Source organism: Larus michahellis, chromosome 7 (genome assembly GCF_964199755.1).
Source record: "Larus michahellis chromosome 7, bLarMic1.1, whole genome shotgun sequence".
NCBI classification, from domain to species: domain Eukaryota; kingdom Metazoa; phylum Chordata; class Aves; order Charadriiformes; family Laridae; genus Larus; species Larus michahellis.
Genome location: NC_133902.1, coordinates 30,797,377 through 30,812,180, shown reverse-complemented (window position 1 = coordinate 30,812,180; position 14,804 = coordinate 30,797,377). Strand labels below are relative to the sequence as shown.

General features: G+C 38.3%; 1 protein-coding gene across 3 annotated transcripts in view; it reads right to left on the bottom strand.

Annotated features, from left to right (window-relative positions):
• RAPH1 (Ras association (RalGDS/AF-6) and pleckstrin homology domains 1) overlaps positions 1 to 14,804 on the bottom strand; it is a 101,552-nt gene that overhangs the window by 24,838 nt on the left and 61,910 nt on the right. For 2 of the 3 annotated variants that reach the window (XM_074595902.1, XM_074595904.1), the window contains exon 5: positions 9,612 to 9,686. The exons of the other annotated variant lie outside the window; for it this stretch is intronic. In XM_074595902.1, the coding sequence (XP_074452003.1) occupies positions 9,612 to 9,686 (75 nt within the window). The remainder of the gene's footprint in view (positions 1 to 9,611; positions 9,687 to 14,804) is intronic. 3 annotated transcript variants of the gene reach the window in all.

Below are 14,804 nucleotides of genomic sequence, written 5' to 3'. Positions count from 1 at the left end.
CTATTAAAAACAAACAAACAATAGTGCCATGATACCTAGAATCATTTAAATGTAAAACACAGACAGAATTCTAAAATATTCTTCCTTAACATTAACCATTTCCATCTGTAGAAATAAATTATTACTGAACACGAAGGTTTTAAATACTTTTAAGTTTCTAAAAGTGATGCTATGCACCTGTGCATTATGAAATCAGCAAAAGCAAAAGATTTTTTATTTTATCACACATTTGGAGAAACTGTAATTTATGGTTTAAAAAAGCTGCTCATTACCCCAACCATAAACCTTTATTGCTGTGCAAAGGTTGACAGCACATTTGGGTTTGCTCTTCACTAAAGTCATGCAGCACAATTTTCCACCCCATTTCACTGTACACCTGTGCAATGCAGTTATCTATAGCAAATCCCAGCAGGAGCACCTTACAGCCACAGCGCACAGGCACACGCAGCAACAAGACAGCAAGCAACAAGGAATCAGCTGGGGGCTTCTCATACAGCTGCACTAACACAGCTAAGATGACTTTGTAGACCTCAAAGTTTATAATCCATCATTCCCTAAAATGTTTTAAAAAATAATAATAAAAAAATGTAAACCAAAAAATAATTTGAAGATTTACTATTTTAACACCTACCAATTACTTTTAATTTCCCATTGATTTTAATGTGGGTCCAGAGATCAGGATTTCTTATACTTTACTAGAGTTTAACAAAGTTGGTTTAAATTGAAACAAAAAACCAGAACTACAATTACAAAAATAAGAATCAGTTTCAACCAGCAACAAACTATAAGAAGAGGTCTGAATCTACTTACTAGAAATGCACAGAGGAAAAGAAAGCCAAAATTAGAAATTTTCACATAGTAGTCAAGGATTTTTAGTTATTCAAGTTTTGCTTTATATTTAAGTGCTGAGGCCACTGTTGCATCATTGCTGATATGACAAACAATGTTTCACTGGAGCAGGAGGAGTAACTGTCTACTTTGATTACTTAATAAAATAATTGAGTAACTACAGAATTCTTCAAAACTCACAACAATTTATTCTGTTCCTCTCCTAACAGCCAAGAAAACATCCATACACATCCCCTCCCCATCAAAGCCACCCCAAAACTGCACTCAGACACAAACACAGGCTCTCTTCTCCCCCGTAGACGGAACCAAGACAACTCCTCAATGGGAGGAAGCATGTGCAATCCATCAGCTTGTACTAAGCTAACAACATTTTTCATTGCACACGGAGAAAGGTGACATGTAGCAAAAACACCTGACTGCAATCATAAACTATTCAACGCCACAAACTAATAAGGCCAGGACATACAGTCCAATCACATTTAACTTAGGTATTTATTTCCCCATTGCTAGTAAATCCTTCTAGTAATAGTGATGCAAGTTAGGTTGCCAAAGGGTCATAAACATACACACAAATGGCAGGACTGCTGCCTAGGTTATGGTTTCACAAGCAGCATATACCACCGTAAACCCCTGATACGGCTGATACACCTGCCTGCCCTGCACAGCGTCACTTCTCAGCTGTAGCAGCCATAGTGCTGCTGCGGCTGCACAGACAACTCAGTCACACCTGCCTTAAAGAATGTTTGGCAACATACTTATATTAAGGGCTTGTTCATCCAAAATATCCAAACATATTGTGAACTAAAATTGAAAGAGTATAGCTCTGCAATGCAATAGTCTTAAATTAATGACTTTTTCTTTGTATTTTTATACCAGAAGTCAGTTTTTAATAATTTTAGCCTGAACTGGAATATTGGAAAGGACAACCCCAAAAAATCTAAACTTAAGACTTCCTTAATATAATGATGATCACAGTCTCCTGCTCGTTTCCAGTAAAACGTGCAGTTAAAGATATTCCAGCCATGTTTTAACATTAATTATTGCAAGATGTGTGCGATGACAGAGCTGACCTTGCTCAAATAACTTCATGCCTCATTTCTACGTTGGGGCTTATTTTTTGTTTCATTGTACATTTTGAAGTGTCATTAACTGATCCCTTTTATAGAGATCAAAGGCAGAATGAAAAAAAAAGGGGGGAAAATCTCTTAAGAAAGGTTACAGTATTTAGGAAAGCTAGTATTTAATGATAAGAGGTAAGTAGCAAAGTCCACATTTTGCCTAAGTTAGCAATATAGATGCATAGACCACACGACGCACAGAAGAGGAAATTTCTTTTATGTTTAATATTTGAATCTTTTCTCTGAAGTCTGTCTTTGAATGCAGATAAGAAGATAACTGTATAGACAAGTAGCATTGACTTCTGTAAGACTAGAAGCAAGTATCCACTGTTAATTTTCCCAGCTACAATCTAGCCTCAGGTAGAAAGTCAATCACCGTTTTTCAAGGACTCTCCTTCCTGCAGAGTTTTTATTGAAACAGAGGTTCCTGTTGCCTGAAAAAACGATATTAATATCTCAATTTGTACCTAATTCCCCAAAACTTCAAGACATCTTTATCAGCCCAATGTTTAAGGTGTATCAATCAGGACATTAATGAAGTGTTTTCTATTGGTTGTTTTCATTTATTATTAAAAAAAAATGATGGAACACTAGAACAAGTGTGTATGTGATCAGCACTGGAAGGGGAAAGCCAAATAAGTGAATATTAACAATAGTTCTTCTGTATTTCTTGATAAACTCATCAGGACAGGCAAGAACAGCCCTACTCTAAAAAAATAATGTGTGGCAATAGTTGCACAGCCCATTTATTTACAGTGAACTTGTGTTTACAGTAGTAGTTCATGACTATTCTCAAAACATGTTTTATTGCATTTCTTTTCAAAATAACCCAGAATAACCTATATCTAAGTAAAGCAGAAAGGCAAACAAGACATTATTCTCTTTCAAAGCTCACTGAATGTGAGTGTACAGCAGTCATTTTCCTGGTGAGGGGTCCATCCTCCTTAATGTAGACATATCCCATATTCTCTCCTTCTTCCTTCCCAACTTAATATAGAGTTTTCTATATGTCTGTCACATTCCTGACTTATTGTCACCATATTGTATTATGTTAAAAAATATGGAAATGCATGGAAAGCATTGGCCATTGCAAATTGTTTTGGGCACTGTGTCTGAGAATTATTCACCCAAAAAGTTTTTAAATATTACAATGACATTACACTGAGCCAGTGCCATATTTTTCCTTTGTTCTACTTCTGTGCACTATTTGCAAGCTTTTTGCTATTAGAAGCCTAACTAACACAGAAGGTGGCTTCTGAATAGAAATTGGAAAGCAGCAGTTACATTTTAAATGCATCTCACAGTCACACTAGCCCTTGTCACAAGTTCCTACAGAAGAAATCTTTTTGTCTCACAGTCTATCAGGGCAAAGAAGGAAGGCCAAGAGAGAGAGCGCAGCTGCTTGAACTTAAATGCATAATGGCATCTATGAATCTCTCCAGAACATCCCTTGTGCTTGATGAAAATTACCAAGTGCTGAAGTTTTTGTTCTGCTTTCAGCTGTGACAGTTAATTTTTTTTTTTTTTCTATGAGCTGCTGTGTTTTGGATTTAGTATGAGAATAATGTTGATAACTGTCCTGGTTTCAGCTGAGATAATTTTCTTCCTAGTAACTGCTGTGTTTTGGATTTACTATGAAAAGCATGTTGAAAACACATATTGCTTTAGTCATTGCTAAGTGATGTTTATATTAGTCAAGGACTTTTTCAGCTTCCCAGAGACGCTGAGCGGGAGCATAGACAAGGCAAAGCAATATTCCATACCACAGACATCATGCTCAGTATATAAACGGGGGTTGGCTGGGGCAGGGTGCGGGGAGGGGGGCAGGAATCTGTGATCACAGTTCGGAACAGGCTGGGCAACTGATCATTGGGTGGTGAAAGCAACTTGTGTTGTTTCTCTTCTGTTGTTTTTCTATTAAACTGTCTTCATCTCAACCCATGAGGTTTTTTCCCCCCCCTCCTTTTCTCCCTACCCTACAAGGGGATAGCAAGCAAGCGTCTGCATGGTCCTAGCTGCAGACTGGGGTTAAAGGACAACAGCTTTTCACACTCTCCCTGACGATCTTGGACCATACTACAACAACATATAGTATTTGGCAAAGTGTTAATGCTAGAAGCGTGACGCAAAGAAATTTTCACAGACAAACGTGGCAGTGCTACTTCTTATTAAAGAGAACCACTGTGCAACTTCAACAAGATCAGAATTTTATTTGCCTGTAATATCATTAAACCAACTGGTTGGGTAGAAAACTGCGATGCTACTGTCTATCTCAAACTGAAGTTGAGGAAGAGAGAATGCAAAACTAGTACCTCAACTACCTCAGAACATGAGGAAAAGCCAAAGTTAAGTTTGTCCATATTAAAATAGATGTGGATGTCCCCGTCTCTGGGGAACCCGTTTTTCTCATTTTTCACAGAATGGCTGAGGTTATCTTGTCCAACTCCCCTGCTCAAGTGGAGCCACTTACAGCCAGGTGCCCAGGACTGTGTCCAGACTGTATCTCCCTTCAGATATTTGTATATGTTGATGAGATCTGCCCAAGCCTTGTTTTTCCCAGGCTGAACAGTCACAGATCTCCCTGCCTCTCCTCACAGGAGAGATACTCCAGTCCCTTCATCATCTTTGTGGCCCTTTGCTGGACTCTTTTCAGTAGCTCTGTAGCTCTCTTGTACTGGGGAGCCCAGAACTGGACACACTACTCCAGGTGTGGCCTCACCAGTGCTGAGCAGAGGGTAAGGAACACCTCCACTCACCTGCTGGCAACACTCCTCCCAATGCAGCCCAAGATACCGTTAGTCTTCTTTGTTGCAAGGTTACATTGGTGGCTCATGGTCAACTTGGTGTCCACCAGGACCGCTAGGTCTTTTTCTGCCGAGCTGCTTTCCAGCTGGATGGTCCCCAGCATGGATTGGTGCACAAGGTTGTTCCTCCCCAGGTGCAGAAATTCACACTTCCCTCTGTTGAATTTTGTGAGGTTCCCATCAAACCATTTCTCCAGCCTGTCACAGAATCACAGAATCTTCATGGTTGGAAAGGACCCTTAAGATCATTGAGTCCAACCAAACAACCTACAATCTCTGCCACTAGGAGCATGCCCTGAAGCGCCACATCTAGACAATTCTTAAATACCTCTAAGGATGGTAACTCAACCACCTTCCTGGGCAGGCTGTTCCAGTGCCTGACCACTCTTTCAGTAAAGTAATTCTTCCTAATATCTAATCTAAACCTCCCCTGCCGCAACTTCAGACCATTTCCTCTGGTCCTGTCATTATTCACCTGGGAGAAGAGGCCAACACCCACCTCTCTACACCCTCCTTTCAGGTAGTTGTAGAGGGCAGTGAGGTCTCCCCTCAGCCTCCTCTTCTCCAAGCTAAACATGCCCAGCTCCCTCAGCCTCTCCTCATATGACCTGGTCTCCAGACCCCTCACCAGCCTGGTAGCTCTCCTCTGGACACGCTCCAGCACTACAGTGTCAAGGTCCCTCTGGATGGCAGCATGACCTTGTGGCATCACAGCCACTCCTCCTAGTTTGGTGTTATCAGCAAACTTGCTGAGGGCACTCTCTGCCCCATCATCCATATCAGTAATGAAGATGAAGAGGACTGGACCCAGTATTGATCCCTGGGGTGCACCAGTAGTTACTGCCCTCCAACTAAATTTGGTGCCACTGATCACCACCCTCTGGGCCCTGCCATTCAGCCAGTTTTCAGTCTACCTCAATATCTGCTTATCTAGCCCATACATAACAGCTTGTCTATGACTGTCAGCTTGTCTATAGGGTTAGGGCTGAGCAAAAGAGAGCACCTAGAGGGTCCATTGAAGTGGCGCTGCAATCGGGCAGCCAATGGCAAGCTGGACCAAAGAGATCAGTTCTGAGGAGTAGTTTTTGGTGAGGGCCACAGGTGGGGGACTTAGTCCAAGCCTGAGCCAGAAATTAGGATAAGCGTATGCCCCATCATCCAGATCATTAATGAAGATGTTGAAAAGTACTGGACCCAGTATTGACCTCTGGAGTGCACCACTGATTAATGGCCTCCAACTAGACATCATGCCATCTTGAAGGTATGCTTCAAGGTATGGCAGAATATAATCTTATTTGGCGAGCGCATACATTCTGCTGTCCCCTTGAAAGAACGCTTGAACTAGATTTGACAAAGCTAGTACTGAGGAAGAAAAAAAAACAAAATGCATTTGCAAGGAATTTCACTGGCTCTTTATCCCTTGAAGCATCCATCTGCGCTAGATTATCTTCCTGCTTGCCTCTGAACAGGACCTGTCTTGTAACAGCTCTAGACCAGGCTTTTCTCTGGGGTTACCTGAGGCAAACAATTATAGGAGAAAAGGTACTAGATCTGGGACCAGAAAAAAGCAAGAAAGAGGAGAGAAAAAAACCCCACACATAAAAACCAAATCAAACCAAAAAAAAAGAAAGAAGGGAAACCACCGTAATGAAGTTTGAGAGTGTAAAGAAGACTACAACATAACAGACAAGGCACTAGGACTGACTGGTGAGTTTTAGTTGGACAAAAAGCTCGACTGATATGCAGAACAGCAGAGAAACAGATTTGAGAACATAGACTGCTTACCTAATCATGTACCCCCAATAGCTTATTATAATTCATTCCAAGACAAAGGTGACATTAAAACTACACAGGAACGCCACAATAATCACAGAAGATTAGTACAAAGCAGCTTGCTGAATAAAAATTTTGTATCTTGACTTCCAGCATTGCACAAAACCCTGCTACTAACCACCTACATTCTTTTTGTGGTTTCCAGGTGTGGCCATCACAACTTCCTCAAAAACTGGCTGTAGGAGGCTGATGTTTTCAGATTGTGCTTACATCCTTTGCAGATTAGAAATTAATGGCTGTATTTTTAAACTGCATTTAAAAAAAAAATCTCAAACAGATGCTTCATTCAAGAATGAGCACATCTGCATCAGACTGACTTAAGATGCACGAAGCCAACTTCACAACTGACGTATTCAAAGGTCTGAAGGGATGACAGTATGTAGGAATCAAAGGCTACAAACCATGGCAATCAACATTCCTAAGAAGAATGTTTGCCTTTCAGGTCAACAAGAAAAGGAGAATGAAGTATCAGATATTTCGGAAGAGAAGGTATAACATGATTCCTTTCTCCAGATGCTGACATACATATCTGAAGCATTACATCATTAAATCACCATCATCTGGCTTTCTAAATGTGGTTTCAGCTTCACATGCATCAGAATGGTAGAAGAAATGGTAACTTCAAAATCCAGCATGTTACATTTCTATTTCCTATTTTCATGTCCTAAACAAGGATATATTTGAGGCCTAAATACTGTCTCAAAATTATTTGCATGTGCTCTATATTTCACAGCCATAAGCTTAGTTTTTAGTATTCATTTGATAGCTTAATTCCAACCCTATAGGAGAACAAGCTTGCAGATTTGTCATTAAAGATACATTGCTTTATTTTCAATATTCCACTAACTTACTTCGCTGATATGCCTTCACTTCCTTCTGTTTTCAAAAAAAGGGTTTCAATGCTGTGTGAACAATAACACACAGAATTATGTTTAAAAATGAAGAGACCACCACAATGAATAGATAATTTTCTGTGCTAAGACATGTTCCTATGCTGCGACAGGAACTGTGTTTGTGTGTGGTTGTAATGCAAAAGGAATCTAGTCCATGACTAGAATTTTTACAATTAGTTATATTACCAGAGGACAAAAATGGCATTATCATTTCCCCAGAGTCTCTCTAGTCTCAGTATAAGAGGTAGGCAGATCAAAGAAGAATACAAGAAACAATAAGACAATAAAAAAAAATATTTGACACACCAGAGATACCAGCATAGAGCTGCAACATGATCCTACAATTAACTGATCTAACACCTTGCTACAATCGCAAGGAAAAGCCCCATTTCTTGGGACTGCTTCTGTCGTACTTGGACTTATCTAATGTTACAGCAAGCTGAAGAGATCTAAGCAGCAAAGTGGACTTCCATTTAATCATTTTCCTAAATATATTTCTCTCCGCAGGAGGTAATAAGAGAATAAGTAAGTGTCCACAGGAGGACCGTCTGCTCAGTAGTCAGAAGTAGAGGGCACAGGTGTACTGAGACAGGGCTAAGCTGAGATAACAACAAACATTATCCTCAGAATATCAGCAAGCTCATCAAAAGCACCTGACTCAAGGGGCTACAAAGTGTAATTCACTAAGACAAAGATTTATAAATCCTAACATTTAACTTCAGGAGTCTATTAGAATCACTCATATGAGGTAGTCCATGGTCATATGATGTAATGGACTTGACTTTTTTTTTTTTAATTGAAGTTCCATATGCTAACCAACACTCATCCCATATATAAATAACCAGAAGGGAGAATGTGAAAACACGTGGAGATGAAGGAGAGAAAATTATGGTTTCTGTTTGTACCACAGCTGTTGTTAATCTATTTGCAATGAAGCAAGGTATGCTTGCCTGGTGGCTCTTTGCTCTGTTGGGGGTGGGGGGGAGGGCAAGGAGCTGACAGGGTGGAAAGGAGAGAGGTACGGACTTAAATTTTAAGCAAAGCAATCAGAAGAGCAATCAGAAGAGCAGACAATGACTTGGTTTTGGCTGTTTATACTCCTCTAGACAGCCTCAAGATTTTTTGTCAAGATGCATGCTGAACATTTCGAGAAGAATATTAAGGTATTTAAGAAAAAGCAGTAAACTGGTTCTAACCTTTTATTAGAAAATACAGACTACTTATGCCCAGCAAATATCATCCTTATTGTTTTGAAGTCGCCAGGGTACATTTTGTCACTTGAGGCTTGCCTGAGGTTTCTCTTATAGAGTGTCTATTTTAGAAAAACAACCCAAGGAGTGATTTGCAGTAGGTAACAGCATCAGATACATCTGACACCTCAGCTACTGAACATTCAAAGTCTTCTCAACAATGTGAAGCTGTATGTTCCTCATCCCAGCTTGTTTTTTCATCAAGGAGATTTATAGCTTGCTCCATCCCTCCTACTCTAGTTTCAAAAGGAAATATGTATAGAAAATGTAATTCTTAATCTGAATTGCAATTTGTGCCCTCTCAGTGCATTACTGACCACTTTCCTGTAAAGAAAATGAATTTAAAATCAGGATTTGTACATACCTGGGTCATTATACCACTGTCTTACTAGGATATTCTCCACACATTATACCAAGACAGCATTAAAAATGGTAAAAAAAAATAAAAACCTTCAGTTTATTTTCAATACAGCAAGTGAATGTATTTTAAGGATATTACTGCCTTTTAACAGTACTGAATACTCCCATATATTTTTCACAGTTGTGATTTTTTTTATTTTTTTAAACTAGTGATTGGGAATAGGAACAAAAGAACTTGTAGCTCAGAACGTTTCCTTTTCAGCTAAGGCATTTTACCTGCTGACATAGCTATTAAGTATTTGCCAAGAACTTGAACATTTTGATAAATCTGCAGAAACAAACAATAAAATTCAGTCTTTAAAACCACCTTGGACAATCAGGAAAATCATGTAAGTAAATGCACAAGTTCCTGGAAAGGGCAGGGATGGGAGGAGCGTAGCACACACCAAAAGCATTCTTTCTACATAGAAATAGTCACATTCAGGTGGAAAGAAGAAGCATCACCTTGGTCAGCAAATGAGAAGGCTTTCCTGCAATGTTTCTCAGAAGGAGGGAGGTTTCCCTGTCCAAATAGGAGTGCTTGTGCAGAAAGAAAGAGAAAGAACATAAGTCAAAAGAAGTCAGTATAGTAATTTTATAGTGTCTTGATTACAGAAGATAAAGTAGAGATTAAGGAAAAAACCCCTACATCACCACTTTAATTCCCTCCCATAAACACATGAACATTCCCAAATACTACGAGCCTAACATACTAGTATAAAAGCAGTTGTGCTAAGAGAGGACACTATTTTAATGTCCCCCATACAAAATATCACACAATAAAATTAAGAAAAATTTTGCTTACCTGCTACTGGTTTCTTTTCTGCAAGAGACAGCTTATTTTTAAAGACATTTAGAACTATAAAATAAGAACACATGCACTTACAATACTTTTCAAATTCCTGACCCGTCTTCTAAAACTGAACATTCTACTTCTGTTACATAAACATAAAGCCACTAAAAACTGGCCATCCTGGAGACAAGGAACTTGTTTCAGGCTTTCTACATTGGCTGCCGCTTCCATAGTTAAAGGAAAAAGATGTTACCATAATAATAATCCAAACCTGACTTACAATTAATTTATTATTTTTTTTTTATTAAAAAGGACTTGAGTCCTCTTGTATGATCCAAATTATATAATCCAAAAGTTAGAAACAGATCCCCATATTTAGAAATTAGCAGAAAATATATTTTAATTCGTTTAAAAAGGGGAAGCAAAATCAGTAGCAACCAGTATAGAAGGACTTCTCAAAAGGCAAAAATCAGTTAATGACAATTAACAGAATGGTCATCTTCTCCAGCATCTGCTACAGAGGAACAACAAAACCCTCAGCCCAGAGGAATTTGCAGAATAGCATAGGCACAAACCTGCTAAGGAAATTAGGCTAACACTGTGGCACCTAACAAGAGCATTACATATATCTCCTGCGTACCACCACTGTACTGCAAATTTTGTCCCATGTGTCTGTATCTGTCTCAACCTTATTTGTGTTGACTGATTCAATGCTATATAGAAGGCAGCATGACAACTGAGCAGCCTACTAGACTCTTGTTTAATAATTAGCGGCACAGAATCCTCCGTCTCTTCTTCAGAGCCACAGTAAGGTATAGCCTCCTGAAAAAAATGGGGACCGTGTCTACAACTTCATGCATGGCAATATCAAATATCTTGGTGAATACCGTTCCTGCAGGGGGAGTTTACTTGATGTGACTGCCACATGCTGGGATGAGTAATTAAGGATTTCTAGCAGGTTTTAAAAGTTACAGCTCAGAACAGACTCTACACAGCATCTGAAGTAAAAAACCCAGTCTCCAGCCCAAGTTCCACCTGGTACTTAGCCACCAATACAGACACAGGTTATGCTACAGAGTGAGTGAAAAGTTTTCTGGCTGCAAATTAATTACTGTCTGTGTCTGCATCATATGTTTTAGAAGCACAGCAGTGCTGCCAAGTGACAAATTTTTCACTCCTCAAGCACACACTGATGAGAGGTTTGTGGTGCAGGACCTGGTATAATTAAAAGGTCTCGTGCATTGTCTACAATCATACAGCATTCTCAGATTTGATTTCCTGACATGCATAATGATATCATCTGTGACTGATGAACACCCTACTTTTTCTACATACACAGGATTTCCAGCAACTCCAATTATACTTAAGAAAGACTATCATTTAAACAACAGTTCATTTACTGAGTCCGAGTGAGCCTGAGTTGGTGCTAACATTGCTGGTGAATAATACAGCTTTGTTTAACTTGAAGGCACACTGATGCTCTTTTTATGATTTCTGCTAGGTGCGTTTTCACTCTGAATGGGATCCTTCCCTCCACAGAAGCTCTAACTTCACATGAAGTCAGTCTAGAACGGTCTCATTACAATATATTACTACAGAATTCTGGAATAAATTGGTTGGCTCAATAAATCGGTTGGCTCAAAAATATACACAAAAATCCAAAGACAAGTTCACGGAAATTCTTTTAGAGAGGCTTTTGTCAGACATCATGTACTGCAATTAACACGCATCACTTTTTCTTGGTGAATGGATCACTGCAGTAGAAAGAACATGACAATGTACACTTGTAGCATCTTCCTTAGGGTTTAGCCACCTTCTCGCTTTAGCTTATCAGTCAAAAATAGTGTCAGGATGAAGAGGGCATACTGAATCTCTTCTTAATGGAAATACTATTTACTGGAGAATATTTCTCCTACAGAGACACTCAAGGCAGATCGTTTAACCTTCTTCTATCATTGGTCATTTTGGCTGTTGCCATCTTGCATTTAAGTACAGTGGAACTTTCCTCCCTCTTTTATTCTACCCAGAAATGGGAATGCTCATATATTTCTTACAAAATAATAACCCCTGGGGAATTTGCTAATAGTACTTTTTCCAGACCTGCAGCAAAATATGAAAACAGATAACCACAGGAAAGTTATTCTGGAAATCAAGAATGGTGGTATTTCATGAGAAGAGGTCAGTCAAATGTGAAGTAACAGTGTGATGACAACTACTTATGTGAATTTGAGCTGGAGAGACATGTCTAGAAACAGGAAGGCAACAGTTCTTTGCCAGACACCTTTTGTGCATGGCTCCTTCCTGCTGCATAACACATGCTGCAGTACTGCAGACACCCCAAAGTTAGAATGAGCAGAAGCAGCAAATCAACAGGAAAGCCCAAGTTCCAGAAATTATAGCTTGGCTAAACAACAACTATGTGCATATAATATTTTTTAAATATCTGACCTGCACAAACCATTAGAGAAAGAAAAGCATTAAGTTTCATTTTAGAACAACAATGTGTTACTTTTCCACAATCCACAGCTTTAAAGCATTTAATCTATTTCGAAAGAAAGACTTCAGCTCAAACACCAAGCTTTGAGGTGGACAAATGTCGCCCTTTACTACAGGCTCGTAGGAATATTCCATTGTTCAGGTGAAGATAAAAATTTTGTTATTTTTTCTTAAGATACTACATTGGACCACACAGAGGATCTAAATAGCCCAGTCTTCCTCTCTACTTCTGGAGTTCAAATATATATCAAAGCTCTAACAGTATCAATGCCTGATCTCTCCAAATAAATTAACGTACTTTTCTGCCCCAAGTACTTTCCCAGACTAAAAATAACACCAGTGAAATCCAGAAAAGCAAAACCAAAACACTAATTACTCCTAGGCAGTCATTTCTAGTCTTCCCCGTGAAAAGCATCTGTTCTCCTTCTACCTGCTCCCATTACAGCAACGATAACTCATGCCCTGGCAACAAAGAAGTCTCTCCCCCAGTGCACCATTCTAGGTTTGTTCAGGATATAAAAACAATTCCAACTACACAAAGCAGTATGTCCTATCCCTCGCACCCCCTCAATGACATGCATTTTTCTATCCTCTTGCAGTAAGCTGACCACTTCCACAGTACAAGGCTATAATTTCTCATAATGGGTATTTTCATTTTAAATATTTTTTTTAAATTGTCATGTAACCATAACACTAGAAGATCCTTGGAAAGCAGTTTGAAGTATTATGAAAGTACCAAAGTTTGACAAAAGTTTCAGAGAAGGCAAAAACATGCAGTTCTTTATACTAAGCATAAAATTATACAAGAGCTAGGTTGTAACACTGTTGTAAGACTATTTAATTGCTGCATTCACTATAATACTCAGTGAAGCTTATTCAACATGAATAACACTGAGTCAGGGACTTATATAACTTGTGCACAGTACAAAGCTAGTTATGATTCTTTACTTCTGCTAGAAGGTTTTTTAAAGCTGTATTTTTTATGTTTAGGATAGCTTTCTCAATAAAATACAGCCATCAATTATGGCCATACCTTTTCATAAGGGTTTGTATAAAATCACTAAGGCAAATGCAGTGCAAATGAAAAAGCTTCCCAAAGTTATTTCCATTATACGTAGAAAAAATTCACTTAATAGGCATTCGCAGATATTAAAATTTTCTACTAAAGGGGCTCTATAAAACCACTCTATCATTAAAAAAATTTTTAAAACCAACACTTACAGTTTGATATTTTAAATTATTAATACAGAGTCTGACTCCACTTAGGATACCCAGTTAATCTAAGAACACCACTGCTCAGGCAGAACTCAAAATACCATAGCCTGGAAGGAAAATGCGATAGGGCTTTGAGAGGATTCTTAAGAGGCAATAAGAATTTTTTCTCCTTGTCACATCATCAAATCATGTAATTTGCACTTCCACAGAAACTGTTTAAGTGAAGAATCTGTTGATATAAAAACTGTGTTACAAAACTTCACAACAGTAACACTGGACAGGCCATAATACTAGCCATGCTGGAGACTGAACCTCACTAAGTTTGTTTCTTTATAATCTTCAGAAGATACTCTTCCTTCCCTAAAAAAAGGAAATATGAAGCCTACCATCAGGTATCAAATACGCTTGCAACTTCTTTTCATGCCAAAATCGCTTCTTTTTGGGACAATTTTTACACAATACATAAAAAACTATTCATTAAAACAATTATGTTTTAGTGCCTCCTCATAATACGGAGCACACTTTGAACTAAGTTTCAGAAACTCAATTTACTTCAGAAGACCAGGATAGAGAAAAAATTGTGAAAAGAAAACTATAAAAAAATAGGAAAATTATCCTTTTAACTCATTTTATATAAGAAGTATAAACAGACATCGCAATGATGACTGTTTTGAACTGTTTCTACTGTAACTCCCAGCAGCAATTATTCCAAGTCACACTGAAAACTATAAATGTTAAAAATAATTTTAAAATCCTCAAAATACTAGAAAAGATATGCTGATCGGAACATTGACTTTCTGTAAAATAAAATGTATACTTTTCTCAAGGGATGAGAAAACAGCGGTGCACGTAAGTATAAAGTACGGAAACATTTTAGTATTAAAAAATGGGGTACAACGATCAAAATACCAAAACTAACCAAAAAGTATATAAATAAGCCTACTAATGTCTTCGGAATGAAATTTAGCTGGTATGGATAATCACAACATAGAAAACTAGATTTAAGTAAAATTAACATTCACATTTAAAAGTTCTAGATGATGCCAGGACAAAAAATTGTAAATACTTTTCACGTGTAGTTCATTCAGCAAAGACAGCTAGCCTTGATGTTTATAAAAACATGGAATATCGCCTTGTTCCAAATTACATTTTGG